This window comes from Anguilla anguilla, chromosome 1, assembly GCF_013347855.1.
Source record: "Anguilla anguilla isolate fAngAng1 chromosome 1, fAngAng1.pri, whole genome shotgun sequence".
NCBI classification, from domain to species: Eukaryota; Metazoa; Chordata; class Actinopteri; order Anguilliformes; family Anguillidae; genus Anguilla; species Anguilla anguilla.
Window position 1 is genome coordinate 44,775,134 of NC_049201.1, and position 23,834 is coordinate 44,798,967.

General features: G+C 46.8%; 1 protein-coding gene across 2 annotated transcripts in view; it reads left to right on the forward strand.

The window, feature by feature from the left end:
- Nucleotides 1-21,598, forward strand: part of LOC118222333 (low-density lipoprotein receptor class A domain-containing protein 4-like) — a 66,253-nt gene extending 44,655 nt beyond the window's left edge. For both annotated transcript variants that reach the window (XM_035407828.1, XM_035407837.1), the window contains 3 exons: nucleotides 15,679-15,833; nucleotides 17,722-17,769; nucleotides 19,472-21,598. In XM_035407828.1, the coding sequence (XP_035263719.1) occupies nucleotides 15,679-15,833; nucleotides 17,722-17,769; nucleotides 19,472-20,005 (737 nt within the window). In that variant the 3' untranslated portion in view covers nucleotides 20,006-21,598. The remainder of the gene's footprint in view (nucleotides 1-15,678; nucleotides 15,834-17,721; nucleotides 17,770-19,471) is intronic.
- The last annotated feature ends 2,236 nt before the right edge of the window (nucleotides 21,599-23,834 follow it).

The following is a 23,834-nucleotide window of genomic DNA, read 5'->3' on the forward strand; positions in this document are numbered from 1 at the left end:
GATCTTTCATTTTACTGCCTGAACAAAGAACGCAAGTGTTAAACCTCATCTGTTTTGTCTCGCTCTCCTGAACAATCTATACAGCTAAAATTCTTTATATGTCACACCACATACATACACGTACGCACATACATACTTACATACACGCACACACACATACATACATGTATGCATACAGACGAGTGACAAACTAAAGGAAAAACCTGAATAAATGAGTGGAGAAACATAACAAAGGCAAATGCTTCCAAACCTGTGTACTACATGATACATTTAAGCAATTAACATCCTGTCATGCTCTGTGGCATGTAGCTATAAAAAATGCTGAGCAGGTTCAGTTGACCTTGATTTGGAATCAAGATGGTAAAAGGAAAGGATCTAAGTGACTTTGAAAAAGGGTTCATTGGGGCACGGATGGCGGGTGCTTCAGTCACAAAGACTGCTCAACTGGCTAGTGTTTCAATAGAAACAGTGTCTGAAGTGACATCTGCATTTAGATCTATGGGAAAGACATCAGTAAATAGAGTCTGAAGTTGTGGTTGAAAGCACATATTCGATGACCGTGAAGCTCGGGCATTAGTGCAATTTGTAAGGAAAAACAGAAGAGAAACTATTCCTCAGGTCACTGAGAATCGTAGGGTTGCAGTGCTTTAAACCCCTCATTACAAAGACGAATGCACATTTTAGAGTTCAGTCGTGCAAAAGCTATAGGCACTGGTCTACAGAGATGTGGAAAAAAGTGATATGGTCAGATGAGTCATCCTTCACCATATTCTCAACAAGTGGGCGAGTGCATGTGTGCCATAAACCAAGAGAATGTTACAGGCCTGAATGCTTGACCCCTACAGTGAGGGGGTCTGGTGACACTGTTATGCTGTGGGGGGCATTTTCCTGGCATGGTCTGGGTGCACTTATCCCCTTAGAGGGAAGGGTCACTGCAAGGCAATGCAAAGTTTTTCCTATACCTTTATCTCATGATGAAACATTTCTGTCTTGATGGGCGTTGTCTCTTCCAGGATGAGGAAAACACCAAATGAGGGAATATCTTTTGAAAGAATGGTGTTCCATCCCTCCAGTTGAGTTCCTGAGAATCTATGCCAAGGCGCATTGAGACTGTTCTGGCAGCTTGTGGCGGTCCAACACCTTTAAGACATTTTATTTAGTTTTTTCCCTTTAATTTGTCACTCGTCTGTATATCCATACATACGATTAATGTATAAAGCTGGATATTTTACTGAAGCGGCTCAGTTGAAGAACCTTGCTTAAAGGTACAACAGCTGCGCCCAAACCAATAACCTTGGAGTTTCTGGCCCAGTTCCCTAACCAGTATCCTATGCTGCCACCGCACGTATCGAGGAAAAAATGTGCGGATGCTTGTGCACATTTGATGGGTATACATTCTTATGAATTGACAAGCCTGTTGCCGAAATGCCGGTTTTGATTAACCATTTCAATCGAGGGGAAATAAACTTCATACCATTTTATAAAATTTTCTTTCCGGTTTGTCAGTAGCGTCACTGAAGTACTTTACTCAGTTGTTAAAATGTTCTTTTCTTAAAACGATGTTTCATGCTATGTACTTTTCCAGTGTAATCTATAGGAACATTACAGGCTGTTGCGAAACCTTACCCTAGCACTTCAAGAAATGGTGCTTTTTAAAATTTAGCAAGAACTTCTCGCTATACTGTTAGTTTGCTGCTACTCTGTGCCAGTCTAGCAACACTTATGCCAGGGTAGACTCTAACATTTGCAAGAAATCCTATTGGCCAAGCTGTTTAGTGTGATCTTCTGTATTAGGGCTCAATAATCCCTTCTTAAGGAGAACATGAGGGCTTTTTTCCTGTTCACATTTTCTGCTTTTGTTTGTAATTTTAAAGAGGCTATTATTTTGATTCCAAGGATCTGTGACCCGTGTGACAAAACCACTGCCTTAACTGTCTGTTGTTGGTATAATGTTTACTGCATAATGCCTTTTAATTAGGTGACTTTGTCCATGCTGTGACTGTTGTGTCTGAACTTAAGATTTTCTTATGTTCGCTAATTGTGTCAGTTAGGCATGCCCAAAAGTTTTGGTTGTCAGTGTATCTTGATATCTTCTACAGCACACGTGCTTATTCTATCTCAGTTATAATTATATATCACAGTTCATTATTTACTTTGTCGATTCATTTTTCTTAATTAACAAAGCCAGACATTGAACAGTTTTCCCTTTTTAAAACCATTTTTCACACATGTAAATATTTAGAACTGCATGGATGGCATACAATATCAAGTGTGTAGCTGTCTATCATATAATGTTGCCTCTACTCAGAAGGATTACAATAGGAAAGAGTTTGGCCTTCAAATGGATCCTTCATTAAGCATCCACATAAATGGCCTTGCTTGGACTAATTTGTAAAACTCATTGAAATAAACTAACCTATATCTGCACTAAGTGTGCAGGCAAGCCATCATCTTTGAGCTACAATTCACAAGTCAGTATGTAAAATGTTAGTTGTTGGCATGAACTATTGAAAAAATTCAGCTATGCTGTTGCGTAACAACGCTTCTTATCTGCAAATTGATTGAGGTGCATCACAAACTTGTGCTATACTGGCATGCTGTAACTTGAAGGATGATGCAAATGGAGGTGGCAAGTTTGTCATAGTGCATTTCCTGCCTATAAATTGGTATCTCATTATCTACCCCAACACAATCTCCTGTTTTTAAAAACAAGGCGAACCGCACAGTTGAACTGGCCTGTTTACTGGAGGGAGCATATAATTAGTCACAGATGGTAACATCCTCAAACCGTTTACCACTTGGTGCAAGGACGTGGAAGTGCTCTGTTATCGGATTCAGAACATTCAAATGAGCCTTTTGAAGGAAAATGTGATGCGTCCTCTTGCTGAGGTGAATTGTCAAGTGCACTCGATCAATGGGCAAATCAAACTACCGTAGCTACGTTTCAAGAGCCAGCAACGTCAAAATGGTTTGCATATCATGTTCACATCACAGTGTACAGATTTACTGCCATTTCTTAAAACGCGGCAGTTTTGTTATTTAATATCATAGCGCAACGTCAAACTAGTATAGCACTTGACCCCTTGCGGTCACCATATTAAATCAATGTTACCAAGTGACTAAGCATGCTTTTCTGCCGCTGTGGAAGTCGCTGTGTCTGCTGTGGGCGTTTACCTCCGCGAGTGCATTAACGCAGATGTAATGAATTGGTTCAAAAGGTGGCTTGTGGAGAGTTTCAGCACTGGGAGGGTAACATTGGCATTCACTCAAAACACTTAAGTGGCGGATTCAAGAAGCCGCCGTCTGCACCGTGTCACCGTTTGGAGGGTGTCGGGACTCAAAGAACCCTGCTACAGGTGTGCGAGGCGGCTTTCGCTGTCTGGATGATCAGTTTTTTTTTTGGAACGGATCCACGGCTTGATGAGAGCGAGAATCCCAGACGCTCGCACGCGGCGGTGTTTCTGCATCTGCACCAGCAACCACACGATGTTGCCGATCAAGTTTTGATAAACTGTTCATAGACCCTCTGCGAATAATTGATACGGATCTGTATTGCCTCTCCCAGCTGTTCGAGGGTTGAGCTTGTGAATTCAGCTCCTCTGCGTATTTTCTGGCACGCTAAAGTATTTCTTCAATCCATGAAGCGTGTGATGTTTCGCCTATGGTATTGTTTTTCTGGATAATGGCTGTCCTTGCCGCAGGTGACGACTGGCAGTTATTGCAGCGTAACATCCTGGTGTCTTTTTAAAAAACATTTTATTAAGCCCACTTTTAACCAGTTTCTCTTGGTTCTTCTGTCTAGAACAGTACAGAAGGGTCTATATGGTGCTGTCTTCAGAGCCCTTGGACCCTTGATTCAGGGACACGCCCTACTTTACTATAATAAATCCTGATCGTTGTAGTGCTGACTGTGCCTAGCAGCCCCATGGGGCGACATATTATTTGTCATTGTCCACTGAGGGAGGGAGGGTTCTGGTCAGTAGGGTTTCTCCTCTGCACTGACTTTGCACAGTGAACACATAGGTCATCTGGTGAAAAGAAGTAGTGGCTGGCTGCTCTTTTTGGCGGACACTGCTCTTGCAAATTTACTAAGGACATTGTGGTGACAGGATAGGCGTTGGCTGCAATTAGGCATTCCAAATCGGGGTGGGGTAGTGTGGGGGAATAAAAAAAGAAAGCACAGCAGTAATGTTCCAGCAAACTCACTGCTTTCACCTCAATTCAGCAATTCTGCCTCCGATGACCTCATATGCCTTTCTTTTGAGCCTCGTCCTGTTGAAAGCATATCTGTTTGTGTCCAGTCATTGTGAGAATTATCCTCTTTACCGTCTGAACCGCAGGAGGCAAGATGCGGCCTGTCTCGCTTCTGCAACAGTCCCATGAGCCTCTGGGAGTGCAGCTGGCTCCCAGATTGCAGCGTTCCACAGTAAAGGGTGGAGACAGGAAAAGCACAGCCTCTCATCACAGCTCCCCCCCCCCCCGCACCCCCACCGCAACTACTGACTCCGTTTATTTATTGAAGTGGGGAGCGGAGCTGGCGGACGGAGAGTGGCTTGGCTCATGATTTTATATCAGGGAAAGAAAAGTGCGTGCTGTGACTTCCACACCCTTCTCCCCCCACATCTGCCTTTTCCTCCACAGCTGCTGCCACCCCCCCTCCCCCCCATGATGTCGGTTTAACTGTTGTGGTTTGAAAATGTCACATTTAATTTTTTTCTTCATCTTAAACTGTCTTAAAAAAGAACCCCTTCCTTCCTTCCTTCCTTCGCTCAGTAGAAATGTAGGTTCAGCAGTCTGGCCACTGAGGAGGGTTTAGGAGGGTCTAGCTTTTATTTGAACATTACCAAGGTGATTTTTATTTCTAATCCTGCCTTGAGACTTCCCTTTATCACTGTTGCATTCAACGCTAAAAGCTCACAGGAATCTGACTGGCTTATTCTGAAAGTTAAGCATGCGGTTTTTCTCTGTGGAGCTTGGGGCGATAAACCTGTGCATGAAGTCCGTCGAAGCAGTTCTTGAGTCACAGTTCAAGTTCATCACAATGGAAGCTTATTTGACAAATGAGGACCTGCCAGAAACAGAACTTCGTTGCAGTCGACCCATGCTGAAAACAAAAGTGTGATTTGCTGTTAGCATATGGAAAAAAAACAGCCTTGTGTTAATCACAATGTCATAAAAGATTTACTTCCTCTGCATGACGCCTGTCTCCATACTTGAGCTCACCTATTATGAGCGTTTAATGAAAGCCGTAAACAGGTTTCTCTTTGGGTAGCGCCGTTTCGTGTTTAGAAGAATGAATCTGTGCGGTAAACCTGCGTTTGTTCTCTCTGCCTTTGCCTTAAGATCAGACGGTTGCTTTACAGAGCTTTGTAAAAATCCGTCTGCCGTGTCTGTCTTGTTTTTTTTTTTCATTTTTCTTTTTTTTTCCCCCCCAGACCTAGATTTGCCGGCTCGTTCGGCGGCGGCGGCACAGCAGGGTACCCGCCTGGCGGAGCGCCGCGTTCTTTTGCCATGCGCACTTTGCTCCGCGCCTTTGATTCCAGAAAGGCAACCTGTAAGAATGACGCTCGGGGAAGAAAAAAAAAAAAAAAGCATCTGCCGTAGACAAAGATTAACCCTCGGCTTGATGGAAACGTCGACTGAATTTTCACGACAGCCCTTGAAAGGCACTGGAGACTGCGACGCCGATCTCGTCCTGCGCTTCTGAGCGATCTGATTAATGTAGCGGCGGCGTAGGGCCGTGGCATGGGGGGGGGAAAGGATTCATCGGCCTCAACTGCGGTGAGAAGGTGTTGAATCATGCGAGACCCGTGGTTGCTTGCATGATAAGCAGCGATAGAAGTGCAGGTCCTGGCACTGACTCACGGCCTGTTCGCCAGGCTGGCGAGCGTGCCGGAACTCATCGGCGGCGCCGCATCCTTCCAGGATCCTCCGCAGCGTGATACGGAAAACCTGGGTATTTCAACTGCATGGGATGGCAGCAAAAATCATGACTGAAATGAATACGCATCAACAGAACAGGTTGACATGAAACAAAGTTATGCAATAATTGAAGGTGCGCACTTAATAGTTTTTACATTTTGTTCAGAAATATTAGCTTATATCTATACTGAAACATGCAGCCAGTTTTTTTATTTTGTGTTGTGTATATATATATATATATTTATGAATGATTAATTTTAAGAATGATTTTCTTAATTTTGTTGGGGAATTGTGCTACCTGGCTGCACAATGGTACCACTGGCTTAAATGCAGTGCTCAGCTGTTAAAACACAATAAATAGTGTGTTTTAAAATATATATATATATATAAACGAAATGAGCCCCCAGCCATGGCCTACAGCAGGAGGTGTTGCTGCATTGTGTGCAGCGGCAGGAGGCAGGCCCTTCTCCAAGGAAAGGTAGCTGCGACTTCAGCAGGTGGTGTCTGGGATCAGGCAGTCTGAGCCTCAGCACAGTCTTACCAGGAGGCTAAATAATTCAAGGAAAGTCTGTGTTATGACACAGAGCGTCTAGACATGTCTGGAGCCTGTATCGAGAGGTCTTTAATACGGGCGCTTTATCTGAGATTAGAAACAGGTCAGCAGGGAGGGCTATGGTGAGGTGAGAAACACAGCACAAAGGGATTGCCCTGTCCCACTACAAATATGATTAAACACAGGTCCTTTCACCCCTCCCCCATCCACCCCCCCCTCCTCTTCCCCACTCCCACCCTCCTTTTCTGCATTTAATGTCTTCTAGCCTGAGAAGTGCAGGTTTATTTTTTGTTGTTGTTTGTTTTTAAATTTTTTACTTTGCTTGCACTTCAGAGCGAAGACTGCATGGGGTGTTTCTCGTCTGGGTCATGAAAGGGAGCGTTTGTTTCCCAGACGGTGTTTTGTCTAGCTTTTCTCGCTTTGTTTTTGTTTTCTTTGTTTCGTTGGATTTCTCCTGTCTCCTGTCTCAAGTGCCAGATGACCGTAGTGACTCCAGCTGCAGTTCAGCTGGCCCTGGGCCAGCACGCTCAGTTCAGGTTACGCCACCTCCACCTGAACGTGGCCCAAAGTAGGCCAGGTACGGTCACCTGGATCGGTATAATCTGGCCAAAACGAGCTGGGGAGGAATATCTGACAAGCTTTGGTATACTTTTACAAGAATGGTTCCAAAATGTTCGTGGGCATTAAATTACTAGTCTAAAATTGACTAGTCTTGAAAACAGGGTGATGGTGCTTTCTCCATCAGGGCTCCCTAGATTGTGGAATGACCTGCCCAAGGCTGGCAAATTTAGTATCTTTTAAATCACTTTTAAAAGCACACTTACTTTGGTCTGCTCTTACCTGATCTTTTATTTGTGACTTGTTTTATTGCATTTTATTGCCAAGATTTTATCTGAGGGTTTTACTTTGACTTGTATTGGGGAATTGTCTTTGTTTTTGATTGCTCTTTTAGTCTTTTAGTCTGTTAGTCACGCATTTTACTCTCTAGCCGTCATTAAGTGCTACATGAAGTTATTATTATTATTATTATTATTATTACTTTCACCAATCCAATTAAGTGTTTTGATAGAATACCTACTTACAAATACTCACATGCACCATGCAGCAACTTTTGGCTGTTGTGATGAACACACTAATCTGTTAACTAAATCTGTGAGTTTACTGACTTCTCTGTTTCAAAGAATAGTTTCAGGGGGCAGTTTTTGAAATGTTAAAAACTTAGCATTCATATTTGAATCTCTATCATTAACTGGACTGCACATTACACGTTGATACAAAGGGGATAAATAAATATGAATTATTTTGTGGATAGCAGTTTTACTATTGCATTTATTTTAGGAGAATATGTGAATGGGTTCTTTCGTGGTATCTTTTTCAGAAATCAGAGACATTCTGAGTTGGTTTACATTTAATAGTCTACCATGAAATTAAAACTTCATTTTATAATAAATGATAACTATGTTCTCTTTTGGTATTTGTGTTAAAAATTTCTAGTAATCGGAGGTAAAGTTTATTTCATAATAATAAAGTCTGTTAGAGTGAAAAGTAAGTTCTGTTGCATCAGAATCGTTTGCATGAATGATAATGTAAATTCCCCATGTGGCATTTATAGTGCGCCAAGTTTTTAATGGCATAAAATTTGCAATTAGTACTTAATCCGATTAGTGAATAGCAGCGCAGTACTGTCTATAAAACATTTTTCTGGAATTGAAAATTATTTGAGCTGCAGTTTCATTGCTTTCACATTTAGTGCAACTGAGACAGTCTAGTTGCATGGGAAAATCTGGGATCATTCAGCTATGAGGAAGCTGGACTTTGTCCCCTCTCAAGTCTGCGTGGTGTATGGTACATGCTGTTCCGGGTGTGTACTGTGTGAAGCTAGGCAAAATGTGGAAATACATGTTTTATGATGGCATTTGCCTTCTGGCCCGCGTGTGTCAGTGAGGATTTGAGTGTGCGGGGGTGTCTGTGAGGCTTTGTGGTGTGTGTGCGTGGTTGGTGGGCGTATGTGGGAGGTGTGAGTGTAAGGGGTTGGTAGGTGTATGTGGGAGGTGTGTGTGTGTGTGTGTTCGAGCGTGTGTCTGAGGGATTGGTGGCTGTACGTGCGAGGTGTATGTGTGTGTGTGAGGGGTTGGTGGGTGTATGTGCGAGGTGCGTGTGCGTGTTTAGGGGGGTGTGCAGACAGTGGGGATGAGAGCACGGGTGCTCCTCTGTTACTTCCGTGACTCACTCCGGGCTGTCAGGAGTATTTCAAAATCAGGCAGCTTATTGTTCTCCTCAGCCACAGCTCCCCCCGTCTGGCACATTCTCTCTGTGAAACCTGCTTGGCTCCCAGTCTCCTGCCCACGTAGCTTGTCAGGTTGTGCCTGTGCCTTTGTTCGTTGGCTTGGTGAAACGGTACAGATAGCGGGGGGGGAAGCGAGTCTCTCGCACAGATCTCCATAGTGGCTTTGTTCTAAAATAAGCCAGTGCTGCAGTCTCAACCCAGGCTGTTAATATGATTAGGGTACTTTGCTCGCGCCGCTGCGACCATAACCATCGGAAAATCCCGTCGCTTTCAAGGCTGTGTGGGTGCATGCTGCCCATCGGTGTGTGTGTGTGTGTGTGTGTGTGTGTATATATGTGTGTGTGTGGATGTATGTGGAGTTATATGTGAAGTCCCCACTCTCCCCACTCTGAACACGAACGAGGCCCTGAGTCTTGGACCAGTGTTTTTTTTTTTTTTTTTTTTGAGGACAGTGCTAACTTCTTCAACAAGACACTTAAGGTGACAGATGTGGCCCCGCTACTCTCCTGTGTCCTTGTATTAGATCAGTTGGCTCCTAATTACACTTCAGCGGCCTCTGTTGTTTATGCCCGTTGTAAATTTAACTGTTGTTGCTTCTTGATGGTCTGGAAGCCCCTTCCTGGCTTCAGGAAGTATTTTCTCAGCGCTTGCCAAACCTGTATTCATGCTTACTTACTGTGTGCTGTAGCCCACAATATTTTACTCTAGTGGTCCAGTAGTGGCGTGCGGTATACAGCACCTGAAATAGGGGATGATTCGCATTTATATTGTGGCTGAAAGTTCAAGCTATAGTATTTTTTTTATTATTGAAGTGGTTTTTATTATCCAGCAGCAAGTTCTTGATTTCCCACAAATGTTTTACGACCTTATTGTCTTGCTAATTATTTAATGGGTACAAACATCCCAACCCTTTCACTGATACAGCAAGTTCAAAGGATCCTTTCCAGATATGTTTGGTTGGGTTGAAGTCAGGACATCAGCCAAGTGCGTGCAGTGAGTTTAGAATGAGAGAATTATACTTTTGGTTCTTTAAAATTGCCATTAATTTCAGGCATTCCAGTGGAAAGCCTCTCAATGTTGATAACTAAACAAATTAAACCTACATTTGTTAGGACTACTACCAAAAAATGTTATCATGCCTTGGGTAGCCCTAGCTGTCTATAATACAGTACGATATAAATTATTACAAATTAAATGCAATAATTTGAAGACAATTAAAAGACAAATTAAATATGTAAATCTGCAGATTTTTTCAACTATATTGATGTGATGGCCCAATATTAGGATAGCCATGGGTATTGGTTGGAATATGTGCATAAACCTTTTCTGGACATGATTCTTTTTCTAAATCTTTTTCTGGAGAAATGATTAGCCGGACCATTCTGTGTATATGACACACATTTCTAATCTTTATTTGGAACGCTGGGAAACTGCAGTAATTCTACTCTAGTGTACTCTGCCTTTATTTTGTAGCATTTTGTGACACTTTTGAGGTGATATCCTTGACAGTAATTCATTGGGTCGTAGTCATACTAATGCCCTGTTTCCTGTTTCTGTGTGGTCTCTTTCCTGTTCTCTTGCGTGGAAAAATAATCCAGACTGTGGGCTGTGTGTGTGTGTGTGAGGTCGTACTTCTGTTGTTTTCTTGGCCCATCCCTCTCTCTCCCCCTTTCTCTCTCTCTCTCTCTCTCTCTCTCTCTCTTTCCCTTTCTATCTCTCTCTCACTCTCTGTCTGTCTGTTTCTCTCTCCCTCTCTCTATCTCTCTCTCTCTCTCTTTCCCTTTCTATCTCTCTCTCACTCTGTCTGTCTGTTTCTCTCTCTCCCTCTCTCTGTCTGTCTCTCTCCCTCCCTCTCTCTGTGTCTCTCTATTTTTCCCTTTCTATCTCTCTCTCACTCTCTCTCTCCCTCTCTGTCTCTCTCTCTCTCTCTGTCTCTCTCTCCCTCTCTCCCTTTCTCTCTCTCTCTCTCTCTTTCCCTTTCTGTCTCTCTCCCTTTCTCCCTCTCTCTGTCTCTCTCTCTCTCCCTCCCTCTCTCTCTCTGTCTCTCTCTCTGTCTCTCTCTCTCTCTCTCTCTCTGTCTGTCTCTCTGTCTCTCTCTCTCTCTCTGTCTGTCTCTCTCTCTCTCTCTCTCCCTCTCTCTGTCTGTCTGTCTCTCCCTCTCTCTGCCTGTCTCTCTCTCCCTCTCTCTCTCTCTCTCTCTCTGTGTCAGTGGCCTCACTGCCAGGTCGCTGTTTAGGAGGCCCGCCGCTCCGGGCCCTCGCCGGCAGAGCCGCCGAGCCGTCCGTTGCCATGGCGACGGCGGCAGCGCTGCCTGGCGGGGCCGGCGTGAGCTCAGCAGGCCGGTCTGGGAGGAGGACAGGAGGTGGGGGCGTGGGGTGGGGGGGGGCGGGGTCCGCTGGTATCTGGGACAGAGATTCTGTGTGGCTGTCCAGAACTCTGCTGTGCTGTGCATGTCTCCCGGAGACCGGAGCGATGTCACGGCCCAAAAGGTGTGGCCCGGCGCAGCCACGCCCCGCCGGAGAAAGATGCTGCGCGCGGCCGCTTGGCTACGCCGCCACTCACCCCTGCCACGGCGCCGATGCGGTCGGTGTGTTGGCAAGAACCGCAGGAAACAGGAAATGGCTTTACAAAAATAGCCCTCCACTAGCCACTTGCGCGCACGTCAAACTACAGTTGAATTGAACCCCCCCAAACCCCCCCAGCACCGTTTTTTTGAGTGCAGAGCTTTTATGTGCGCGTCCTTTTCTCTAGGTTGTGTCTGACTCCCCGTGTCTAATAGAGAAGAAGGTTTGTGTGTGTTTATTTTTGTTTGGGGGGGGGGGGGTTTCCCCCTCTTACTGTTTGTGCAGAATGTGTCTGTCTGACTGGGTCACGGCAGTCCTATCCTGGCGTGACCGGCCTGTCAGAGCGCTAAGCCGATTGACACGTCTGATCTGTGTGGCGCTGGGCCGCTCAAATTTGGCTGGTCGCTTGGTTTGTTATTGCGGTCCTCGACTTGTATTTTTCGTCTAGTTTGTGCTTTTTAATTTCCTGTCCTGGAGGACCAGGGACACAAGGATCAAAGCACTTAGTCTGTAGGGGGAAGGTCTGAGCAAGACCCACACTTGAGGGAGAGATCCAATACTCTTGCACTTATGGTGGGTCATATATACAAGTACTTCTGCTGGGAAATGGCCTTAAGTTCTCTCCTTAGTGACTGCTGGGCAGTCTTCGTAAAATTAGACATAAAAATCCTAGTAGCACCCATTTCGGTTTGTTGAAAGCTGGAGTTGAAACACTGCGATGTCTTTTTCCCCCCGGAACCCCTGACGGGAATGACAGATTTGTCGTGCCTCCCCATATCCGGCACAGACTACCCGAGCTGCCTCGTGTGCTGCCTTGTAGGTTAAGCGTGCAGGTGTGCGGTTGACCCCCCTGGAATTAGGGCAGTCGTGATTTAGGGGTTTATCTCGTTAGCGCGAGAGTCGAGCTCTGCCGCACATTGCGCTGCGGTTTTGTGTCGTTATGTAATCGATTTTAAAGAACATTGTGCGCGGTCCGGCCTCCAGCAGAAGGCTGTCGAGCGTGCGAATCAGACTGGATCAGATGCGTTCTTTGTAGGCCGGGTTTGCTGTGCGATTCGGGAAACGGACAGAAAAACAACAGCGCTACGTATCGCAGCACACTGCACAGGGGACACCGGAGTGGCTCACTGGACCTGTCATCTGTCACGTTGACAGATGGAAGCTTGTGGTTGTAGCGATACTGTCCTGGTACACACACTAGAGACGGCAGCATCCAGGAGGGCTTCACTTCTCCGGCTTACAACTTCTCCCCTCAACCGCCATCAGCGCGAGAGGGTGCCTCCCTTCCTTATTTGGTTAAAAAAAAGAATCGTTTTTGTGATTCCTTTATGAACGCCTTTTCTGGCTAGCTGGAGCCATTTGTTTGAAATCGCTTATTAAATTGGTTGTTTTATCCGTGTCGTAGTTTGGTGCTCGAGAGGTTGGTTGACACAGCTGCTCGTAAAGGTTTAGCGCCAATTTGCCAAACTATCTCTCAGGGACTGCATTTTACCATTGGCCTTATTCATAAAGTTTAGCACGAGGCTTTTATTTTGTCGTTTTTAATCTCTGTTTTGGTCTTCGATAACCCCAATGATTTTAGTCGGTGTACATTAAGTGAAAAATCATTCGAGAAGCATTTATTCAAGAACATAAAGAAAATGGCCTTGTGAACCAGCCACATTTGACCGTGCAGTGAGGCTAATGGTAGTGGGCATTGTTGCCAGGTGTAGTATTACCCATAGCGTGTCATTTTAGCAGGCATTGAATTGACTCAACTGTTGAGGAGAGAAGGGGAACGTTCGGGGAGGACGGAGGCCGACGGGGCGTAAACGGGCCTACGCCGGGCCGTTCCCCTTCCCGTTACTCGCGCCGCCTCGTACAGCGTGTCATTGAATTTGCATAATAATAGGCACTTGTGAGCATTGCCGTTTGCCCGTTTATGATATCATCATTTGTCATGTGCTTGCGGTGTGCGGTGTGATAAGGAACTGAGGAGAGCAGAGGGTCTTCCTCTCTTCTGAGAGATCCCTGTATCTCACACCCATCTCACCCCCTTGTCTTTCTGATAGTCCCTCTCTTCTCTGTCTTTCTCCCTCTATAACACACACATACACGCGTGCACACGCGCACACTCACACACACACACACACACACAGAAGGACAGTTTTAGGCAGAGACAGTTGTCTTTTTTCTGTCTCTCTCTGCTCTCGTCTGTTTTCGTCTCACGCTCTCGTTCTGAAAGACAGTTAGAAATGGGTGCTGGATTCTTCGCTATTTTCTCTGTCCTTCATCCCCAGTCTGTTACTCGTTTTGAAAAATTAAGCAAGAATTGTCTCTCTCCTTCCTTCTATTCCCTCTTGCTTGTTCTCTCTCTCTCTCTCCTTCTCTACCTCTCTGTAAGATGATTTTAAGCGAGAGAATGGGCTCTTCGACCGTGTTTCTCTGTTTCCCCCCTCTCTCTTTCCCTGAAAGTCAGCTTTGAGGAATGAGTAACGACGGCAGACTCTAAATCCAGCTGGCAACGTCAGAATACGACAGTGGGCACAGGAGCGTTTCCCCCTCGTCTCGAGCGAAAAGGTTGCCGCTCACTTCCTGTTCGCCGCCCGCGTCTGCAGTCGGCTTCGCTCAGTGCCCAGAGCAGGCGCGGGCAGAGCCGCGCTGCCTGAACACCAACTGCGCCCGCCTCTCCGCGCGGGTACACTCTGTTCTTAGAGTCAGCTGGGCAGGGCCCACTGTTCTCTCTCTCGCTCTCTCGCTCGCTCTCTCTCTCTCTCTCACTTCCTCTCCTCAGAGGAGAGTGGCGCCGGACTCGGAAAGAGCCGAGCGCTTTTCGCATGGGGGGGGAAAATGTTTTCCGCTCCCCCCCCCCAGACGTGCACTCCCCAGCCCCGCCCGTCGCTCGGATCACTCCGCTCTCCTAATGCGGTTAAGGGCCCGGGCCGCAGATTTAAGATCTGAGCCTCTTGCCGCAGAGGGACGGGGCGCGACCGGAGGAGGGGCGCGGCGGTAATCTCTGATACAGAGAACACTCGAACCCCCCCCCCCCCCCACACCGCCAGCCCCGAAAACAAAGCGCCCGACCGGTTTAAACACACGCCTTGCGCTGTTCGTATGTCGGCCGCGGCGTCCACACCGTGAACTTGCGTCTTCTCGGGGCCGTTCGCAATGTATGGCCAACTGAACACTTTCCCTTGGTTCGCCTTTAACTCTTTAAATGCCATTAGTGTACATTAAGTTCCCGAATATGCTCGTGTGCTGTAATTATAAACTAGTAATATTTTAGCAAACAATGTTGGTTCATCTGTGTGAAGCACCCTGTTGTCCTGAGTTTGGGGCGGGGGGGGGGGGGAGAACTGTCCAGCTCTTTAAAGTGTTTCGCAGTTGTAAGAAAAGCACGAATGGCAGGAGAAGGCACTCAGTGTTCGCACGGACTGTGTCGTACGTGCTGAAGACTGGAGTGGGGGGGTGGGGGCGCGGACGAGGCGGCGAGGACTCTTCGTCCCCGCGTCTGCCGTCGGCGGCCTAACAAGGCGTCTCTGTGCCGCGCGGCGCGAAACGTAACGCCGCGCCCATTGTTATCGCTCCGGTAACGTGCCAAGCCGTCCTGGGGGGGGCGGGCGGTCAGGCGGGCGAGGGAACAAGTTCTCCCTTTGACCGCGACGCGACCGCTCGGCCCCGCGGGACACAGCCCCGGCGGTTAGGCCAGGGCCAGGGCCAGGACCGGTCGTCGTCATCCGTCCCCATGGCAACGCCGAGCACTTTTTAAACAAAAGCCTTTTTATCAAAGTGAGAAATGACGGAATGGAAGGGAGGAGGGGGGGGAGAACAAATAAGTTCTATTGATACATTCCCAGACCCCCCCCCCCCCCCACCCCAACCACACACACACACACACACCAGCTTTGAGGAGGAAAGTAATATTAATATTAATATTGTATGAGCCCCTTCTTCAATCCACAGTGTAACTGCTGTGGTTTTGGGGGTGAGATTTATAACAAAGCGTCGTAGAGACAAAGCCGCAGTGTTACTGTCTGGCTGTAGTGAATGGGGTGCCAGTGTTGTCTGCTGAGGAGTTATCCCCCTCTCCTCCGTGCGTGACTTGCAGAGTCACTGTGCGGCTAACCGCTTCAGTCACTCCCGGTCTTTCTCTGCAGTTCTTACATATTTTTAGAAAGCGTTCATCTGCAGGTTTCGGAAGATGAGACTTGGAGACAGGTCTGCCTCTTAGTGAAGAATATGCTGCCCCCCTGTGGTCAAAATGCGACGAGCCGATTCTAAAGCGAAACCTGTTTGGAAAGGAGACGCTCGTTAGCCTGTGCTAATTCGCCGTGCGTGACTGATTTGTGCTTCTCCTCCTTTTTGCCTTGCAGCTGAACTGGAGTTTGTTCAGATTATCATTATAATTGTGGTGATGACCGTGATGGTAGTCGTGATCATCTGCCTGCTGAACCACTACAAGCTCTCCACCTGGTCCTTCATCAACCGGCAGAGTCAGGGTCGGAGACAGGAGGAGGCGCTGCAGCCGGTGAGTCCGACGCCCGCCGGCCGTGTGGGGCGGGGTTCCGGGGCCCGGGGTCCGGGGGCCACGCTTTAAAGCGCGCTGGGGTGAGCCTGACGTGATCGCGTCCGGGCCGTACTCGTACGAAGCCCCTTACAGGAAGAGAGCGCAGCATCATGCGTGCCAGAGTCTCTCTCATTGTGTGACTGTGTGTGTGTGTGTGTGTACTCGTGTGTGTGTTTATATGCACCTGTTTGTGTGTGTGTTTGTGAGTGTGTATATACGCACGTGTGTGTGTGTGTGTTTGTGTACATGGCCTGTGTGGGTGTGTTTGTGTCTGTATGCATCTGCATGTGTGTGGTATGTGACTTATCTGTGTGTGAAAGTACTGTATACATACTGCCCAGGTGTGTTACTGTCTGTGTGCCAGTGTGTGGGTTAGTATCTGTGTTTGTGTATGTGTGTGGGGGTAAGTGCCTGTGTGTGTGTGGGTTAGTATCTGCGTTTGTGTGTGTGTGGGGGTAAGTGCCTGTGTGTGTGTGTGTGTGTGTGTGTGGTGTGTGTGTGTGTGTGTGTGTGGATAGGTGCCTGTGCCTGTGTGTGTGTGTGTGTGTCCACACCCAGCCCCAGTGAGCGCTGCGCCTCTCTCCAGACACCCCCGGTGCAGACGCGCATGTTTATATCACCTCTGTCTAGACGGAGCCCCGTTTCCACCCATCCCACGAGCGCTCAGGCGGGGGGGAGGGGGGAGGGGGGAGGGGGTGGAATTCACCGCTCTCAGAAATAGAGAGAAACGTGTAGAAGGCGTTCATTTTTATTCATGAACAATCAATGTTGGCGCAGGCAGTCTCGCGCCTGGAGAATTAGGGAGAGATTACAGGTCTCTTCAGCCTCATTACTTGCAAAAAGTGTAAAATCGAAGCTAATGTCATCTCTGGTGGGGATCGGGGCTTAATTAAGTGCTGGAAATTATGCGTGTTTATTCCTCCTTCCCCGGCGCGTTTTCCCCCCTTTTTCATAATCTCGGTTGCCATGTAGCGAGCTTCCAGTTCCGTGTTGCTTCCTTCCTGGGGGCGAGCGGTGGTGGCGCCCGCGGCTCCAGCTGCCAATATTTTAATGCCGATTTATCCGTGGCATTATGCGGGACTGAAAAAGTCTGCGAACGCCCTCTTACCCAGAAGCCCCTGTGCCCGGCGTATCTACCGATCGGCCGTTTCCCGGCCGTCCCCCCGTTCGCTTCTGCGTCGCTCTGAAAGCCGGCGGTTTTTTTTTTTTTTACGTGGGCCGGGCTCCCTCCCGCGCGGCCCGCGCGCTAATTAGCGGTTAGCCGTCTGAAGCGCAGGTCTGGAGAGACGAGGTTAGCGGAGGGCGGCTCGGAGCCCCGGCGTTCCGCGGCGCCGTTCGGCGCGTTTGCTCGTGCTCACCGCTCCGATGTGCGATACGTGACGCTCAGACCGCCTCATTGCTCAGGTTATGGAATTTGTCCGGGCAGCTGGTGTTGTGTGATGAACACAGGCCCTGATAGAGATTATTTCGGGGGGTTTCCTTCAGTGGCTAGCGTCTGGTTCCTCTTGGGTTACCCCACCCCCCACCACCCCCTCCTCCCCGCTGGTATTCAGACAGGTTAGACTGCAGGGGGACTTAAAGGGTTTTTAGTGTTCATTAAAGTGTTTGTTCAGCAGGACTGCACTCACCCCTCTTTCTCTCTCTTCTTTTCTCACTCTATCATCACTTAATTCATTTCCTACCACACACTGCCTGTCTCCCCCACTCTCTCTCTTTCTCTCCGTTCCATACCCCCTCTCCCTTTTCTTTGTCTCCTTTACTCCTACTTTACCTGTTTTCTCTTTCTTTGCTTCCTTTCTCTGACATCCTCTCTCCCTTTTTCTATCCATGTCTCTCTTTCCTTTCCCAGGATGGGTGTCTTTGGCCATCAGATGTTTCTCGCCAGGGAACCTCAGAGGTAAGCAGGGAGCCAGGCACTCCCCCCAAAACAAATAACCCCCCCCACAAACACACACATACACACACACACACTTAAACAAACACACACACACACACAAACACATGCACACACACACACACACGCACACAAACACACACACAAACACACTCACACTCACACACACACACACACACACACACACAAACGCTTACACACACACACTCACACTCACACTCACACACGCACACACACACACACACCCCACCGCACCTCGGGGCCCTTAACACACACAGGAGGTGCGTTGCCGTGGGGTGCGCTGGCCCTCGAGGGCTCGGCTGCGCGGATAGGGAGGGGGTTTATGCATGAGCAGCCTGGCCTGTTGGCGCGTCGTTAATCACTAATACTTTCCCTGACAGCGTCTAGACAGGGTCTGGCCATTTGACGATTTAACCAATTTGAACCATTCAGATGTGGAAATGAGCAGCCGGAGCAGTGCGGCAGGAAGCTTTGACACAGCGCACGGAGCAGCGCAGCCGTTTGTGGCGCCTTTGCGCGTTCGCCGTGATTAAAGGCCCTGCCTGGGAGACCGGAGCCCAGGTTTACCCGGAATGGAGTTTGACAGCTTCCACGCTGTTAAATTGATTGTTACCATGTAGCTTATTTGATTTCGTATTAGAAAAAAAAAACAAGACGATATTTCGGTAGGATATTTGAAGTACCTGAGCGCGGACTGCCTGTAACGGTTATGCTTTGGTGGAAGTGGAGTGATTTGCCATTTTTCGTTAGGTTTGCAGTTACTCTTGAGGACCGGTTTAACATAATTGATGTTGAAGAACTCGCTTGTTATGAAGTGATTCACGAGACCAGCCGTGTCAAAGAAACTTAAGTGCTGTGAAATTGCAGGTGCAGTTGTTTTTGGCTATTGCACTACAGTGGTACCAGCGAAGAGATTGTTATTTTAGATTTTTTATTGTCATTGTGCTATGAATCTGTATATTATACTCTTGAGGTGTCACACTTTTTCCATTGTGCTATGTGAATATATGTTTATTGTGAACACACAATGGAAAGGTTCCATTGCTTTGAAGTAGTTAATTACTGCATAAAGTATGTGGGATTTGTTACATTGCTTCTGTGAATTCTCTGTAAACTCAGTTTTGCAGTATTTCTTTGAAGGAGGATGTGTAATTTTTTGTACTGTTTGATTTTAGAGATGGTCATAAGTTTGCGAATCTCATGCACACCTAAAATAAAAAGTTGGGACACCCACCATGTCGTGAATAACATGCCCCCGACAACATTGTAAACATGTTGCATTGGCTCCTCTCTCAAATGTATTCAGGGATTTTGCAAAAAAGCAAAAGTAAGCAATAGCTCTTCCTCGTTTCATATTGAACAACATTTATGGCCAAAAAAAAGTGCGATTAGCATTTTTCTTTGGGAAAAAAAAATCAATAAATGCATCATTTTGTAGAAAAGGAGAAAGTAAAAAATATGTTGGGAAAATGGCATATGAATATCTTGCTTAGTTGATGCCTGGTCATTTAAGTCAGGGCTGTTTCATATATTAAAAAATAAAATTATGAAAATACAACACAGGTCACAGGTTACTTGTATGTCTTCTGAAGGGACAACTGCTGCACAAATTGGTCATTGAGATGTAGATGAATCAAAGGTGTCTTTAGTGTTGATTTTTGCTCTGCTGTTTGTCCCTGTGCAGATAATGTACGCCCCGCAGTCCAGGGAGAGGTTCACCGCCCCCTCGTTTATGCAAAGGGATCGATTCAGTCGCTTCCAGCCCACCTACCCCTACATGCAGCACGAGATCGACCTGCCCCCCACCATCTCCCTGTCGGACGGGGAGGAGCCGCCCCCTTACCAGGGCCCCTGCACCCTGCAGCTGCGGGACCCCGAGCAGCAGATGGAGCTGAACCGGGAGTCGGTGCGGGCCCCGCCCAACCGGACCATCTTCGACAGCGACCTGATCGACATGCACAGCGGCGGGGGGCCCCGCCCCCCCAGCAGCAACTCGGGCATCAGCGCCGCCAACTCCAGCAGCCACGGGCGCATGGAGGGCCCGCCGCCCGCCTACAGCGAGGTCATGGGTCACTACCCGGGCTCCGCCTTCTTTCTTCACCAGCACAGCAATAATCCTTCCGCACAGAGGGCAGGAAGCAGAACGATCCACCCCCAGGGCGACCCCGAAAGCACAACGGCTCCTGCCAAGGAGGGCCACCGGGATGAACTGGTGTGATTGGGGGGGAGGGGAGGGGCTGTGCTTGCTGACTCCGCCCCCCAGATCCTCCCTCCGCACGAGGGGGCGTGGCCTCTTTCGTTGACACTCCCATGCACAACTGAGTATCAGCCTTCGCTACAACGACGATAAGAACACGAGAAAAGAGGGAAAAAAAACAGTCTGTCTTTCTTTTTGAATTCATATTGACGGAACTCGAGTGAAGGGGGGGGGGGGGATGGGGGGGCGTGTACGCACTGCGTGGTGTTTTTGGCTTCGTAGTTATCTTTTATTTTTTTTTGTATTCTTTCCTTCATATGAGATAAAGGATTATTAGCACAGATTCTAAAAAAAAAAAAATTCCCGCCCTCTGCCCCCCACCTCCCCCAAAGACAGCATGGGTTAGAGGACTTTTTGTTTTTGTTTTCAAGACCGGAATCTGTGCACAACCAAGATTTTAAAAACCAATTGAAATCCAAATCTGAGTGCCAAGATTCATGTAGAAGTTCATGTGGAGGTTTGACTCCTTTAACATTCAAAAGAAAAGTTATCTAAAGTTGCACTATCTTATTGTTTTGAAGAGAAGAGGGAAATGCTCTGTGTAATTTTTATTTGTGTGTGTTGTCCTTTCAGCTGTGGATTCATCATAGGCTCCAAAGGTATTTTTCAGTGGGAGCAATAGGGGAATGTCCTTTTCCATTGGAAACGCAGGATAAACTCAGATCCAGCCTAAATTCTTACGATTCAAACAACCACTACAGGGACACTTAAAGGAAAGTCTTTGTTCTGTTCACATTCTCTTAAAGAGACCATTGTAAAAGTCTGTCGTTGGTGTGCTGGATGAGAGGCGTTCAAAATAGTAATTTAAACATGACCTATATATGTATGCGTGTGTGGAGGGGGAGGGGGGGGGGCACTGTCCAATCAGCTTTCTGTTCAGAGTGAGCTGTGTCAAGGGTGACGTTTTTTGTCATTTTACATTTCCATGGTCCCATTTGCCAATCATTAAGTCCAAGAGGGTTGTCCATGCAAATTCGCAGTTTTTTTTATTTTTTATTAGTTTTTTTTACATGTAAAACCTCTTGTCAGATTGCCTTCTAGTCATGGACATTTTGATACCTAGAGTGACAGCAAAATTCCTACAGTCGTTAAAATATGATAGTTTAAAAATAATAATTTAAACTTGATACTAGAACATTGGTCACCCCAAAACCAACAAATTGTATCTGATGATAAATTGGTGTTTTTTTAATATATTTTTTTATTTTCCAGAGGTTTGAGTGGAGTAGAATAGTTTGACTTCCTGTTCCGTTTCATGAAATTGCCTCCCCAACCTTTGCCCACATCTTAAAAAAAAAAACACGCGAGGCGCGTAAGTAGTTGCCAGGCCGACGCCGCTCGGCGTCTTCGAATCAGATTCCCTCTCCGCCCTCCGTCCTGCGGCTCTCACGAGGCAGACGTTATTTTTTCTTTTTTTTCCTCTTCAGTCACTTCCACGTTCTCCGCGCCTGGCTTCTCTCTCCCTCCGCTAACGCCCACGCGCACGGCGCACTCGGCCAACGTCTTCTCGCTTCTGAACTACGGGACGGGAAGAAGACGAGGAAGAAAAACAGGAAAAAAAAACTCAACAAAAAAACAAGCTAAAATCCTTTCTTGACACACACGTTCCCCCCCCCCCCCCCCCCCCCCCCCCCCACCCCCGAAGTCATGTGTGAAGATCTCCTGTCGGTGTCAGTGTTATCAGGTTTCCTTGAACTGTGGTGAACTCAAGGGCTGTGAGAGTCCTTCGGTGACCTTTGAACCTAGCCTTTCCCCTTGCGCGCCGTTGCCTTCTCCTCCGCTCTTTCTCTGTCACTCAGCAGTATTAAGCCAACCCCCCCCCCCCCCCCCCCCCCAAGGTTTTTACTATGTTTACTACCTGTCCCAGTACAGCAAGGCGTGTTTTACAATGCAGAGCTTTTGGGTCCCTTCAGAAAGTAAAACTGTATCCCTGATTGGCTGTTTCCTGGCACAGCCGATGCCTTCACCCTGCATGCGTCATGGGCCCCCACCCCCACACCCCAGGACAGATACATGAACTTTTGTAGATGCTGCTTCATTAGAGAGGTTTAATTTCCTGGTTCTTGTTTCACAGGAGAGCGACGTAGAGTCTCCTGCATTGCCTTCCTGAGTTGAATGACACATTTTGCCCACTACTCCAGATTCACCTGTCCACACAACCGCAACATGGATTCAGTACATCTGGAAAATGTGATGTTCCCCCCCCGGCTCCCCAGGCATTAAACAACCACTCGCTCTGTGCTATAGACCTTTCACCTCGCAATGCCTGTATGTGTTGCTTTTAGTTAATGCTTGCAGTGTCTGGTTACAAATGATTGTATGAGGCTAATTTGAAGGAAACTCCCTTAAAAACCGAACAGGAAATGACTCGTATTTATCTGCGGAAGGTGTCACTAGGAAAAGGTCAGGAGTGTTAGTGCACTTATCCAGCACCATTGGTCAAGTCTGCCTTGCAAGGTCCAAGCGTATTGCGGCACTGGTGCATGATGATAAACGATTTACACAGTGATATTCCCTGGATCTAAATAGGGTTTTTTGGAAGGGATCTCAGTTTTATTGCTGTAAAGAGCATTCACACGTGCTCAAGTGGGGAACAATAGGAAACATAGCAGGTTTCCCCATGCTAGACTTTATTCACAAGTGATTAGAAACAATGAAGAAAACCTTTTTTTTTTTGGTCTTGGTTTTTTTATTTTATTTTGGCTTTTTCTTTTTTAATAACCTGGATCCCATACGTGGAGATAAAAGCCTTCCGTTGCTTTGATACCGACGTACTCCCTCTCTCGCATTCTGATTGGCTCTTCCAGAGAGCAGTTTTGTTTGTCGTTTATATATCGCTGCTGCTATTGCTGCTGCTACCGCCACTGCTGCTGCTGTCGCCGTCGTTCGTCCGTCGTTCCTCCCCCGTCTGCTTACCCCTTATATAACCTGTCGTGTGATAGACAATTATTTTACTGTAAGAAGCGGCTTTACCCTTTTCTTTTTTTTTTCCTCGTGTTTTTTTGTTTTGTTTTGTTTTTTATTTCGTTTTTATTTTTATTTCGTTTTTTTTGCTTGTTTGTTCCGTCTGCTGTCGTAGCTAGCTACCTAACAAGGAGGAAAAAAAAGTGGTTTTTGTTTTCTACGAGGAGGTTTGCATGTTACTATTATGTGAGCAATTAAGGTGCCTCATGTTCATGTATGAGCAGACATAGGAACCCACTTGCACTCAAAAAGCTCCCACCTTCCTTGTGCCTCACTTCCAACGGTGCTTTTTTCAGTAGTCTGTCTCTTTATGTTTATTTGTAAGGTGCTGTATATAACTTGAATATATTATGCACATATCCTACCCAATGGGTAGAAACCACAAAAAAGACATTGTTAATAATGTAATATAATGTATAGATGATATAAAAAAAGAGAAAAAAATTTTAACACGGCGGCATCAAATTTGTGAATGCCTACAAATGTGCTTTGTCTTTTTTGTAAACATGGAAAAAGGAGGTTTGCAAAGTATCGCTTAAATATGAGTACAATAAAAGGAATACAAATTACTACTTATATTATTTTCCTATAAATAATAATCTGTTACGGTTAGGCTGAAACAAATGTTCTGAATTTAGGAAGTTAAAATAATTAGTTGCTTTTTTTTCTCCAGGAAATGATTATCTGCACCATAACGCTTGCTATATGTTAAAGTGACTCTTATTTGGTTGGACCAGTATTACACACATTTAACCAGAGCAATGTTGTTATTATTATTATTCTTATTATTATTATTATTATATCTACCCCCATCTGCTGGTAAATC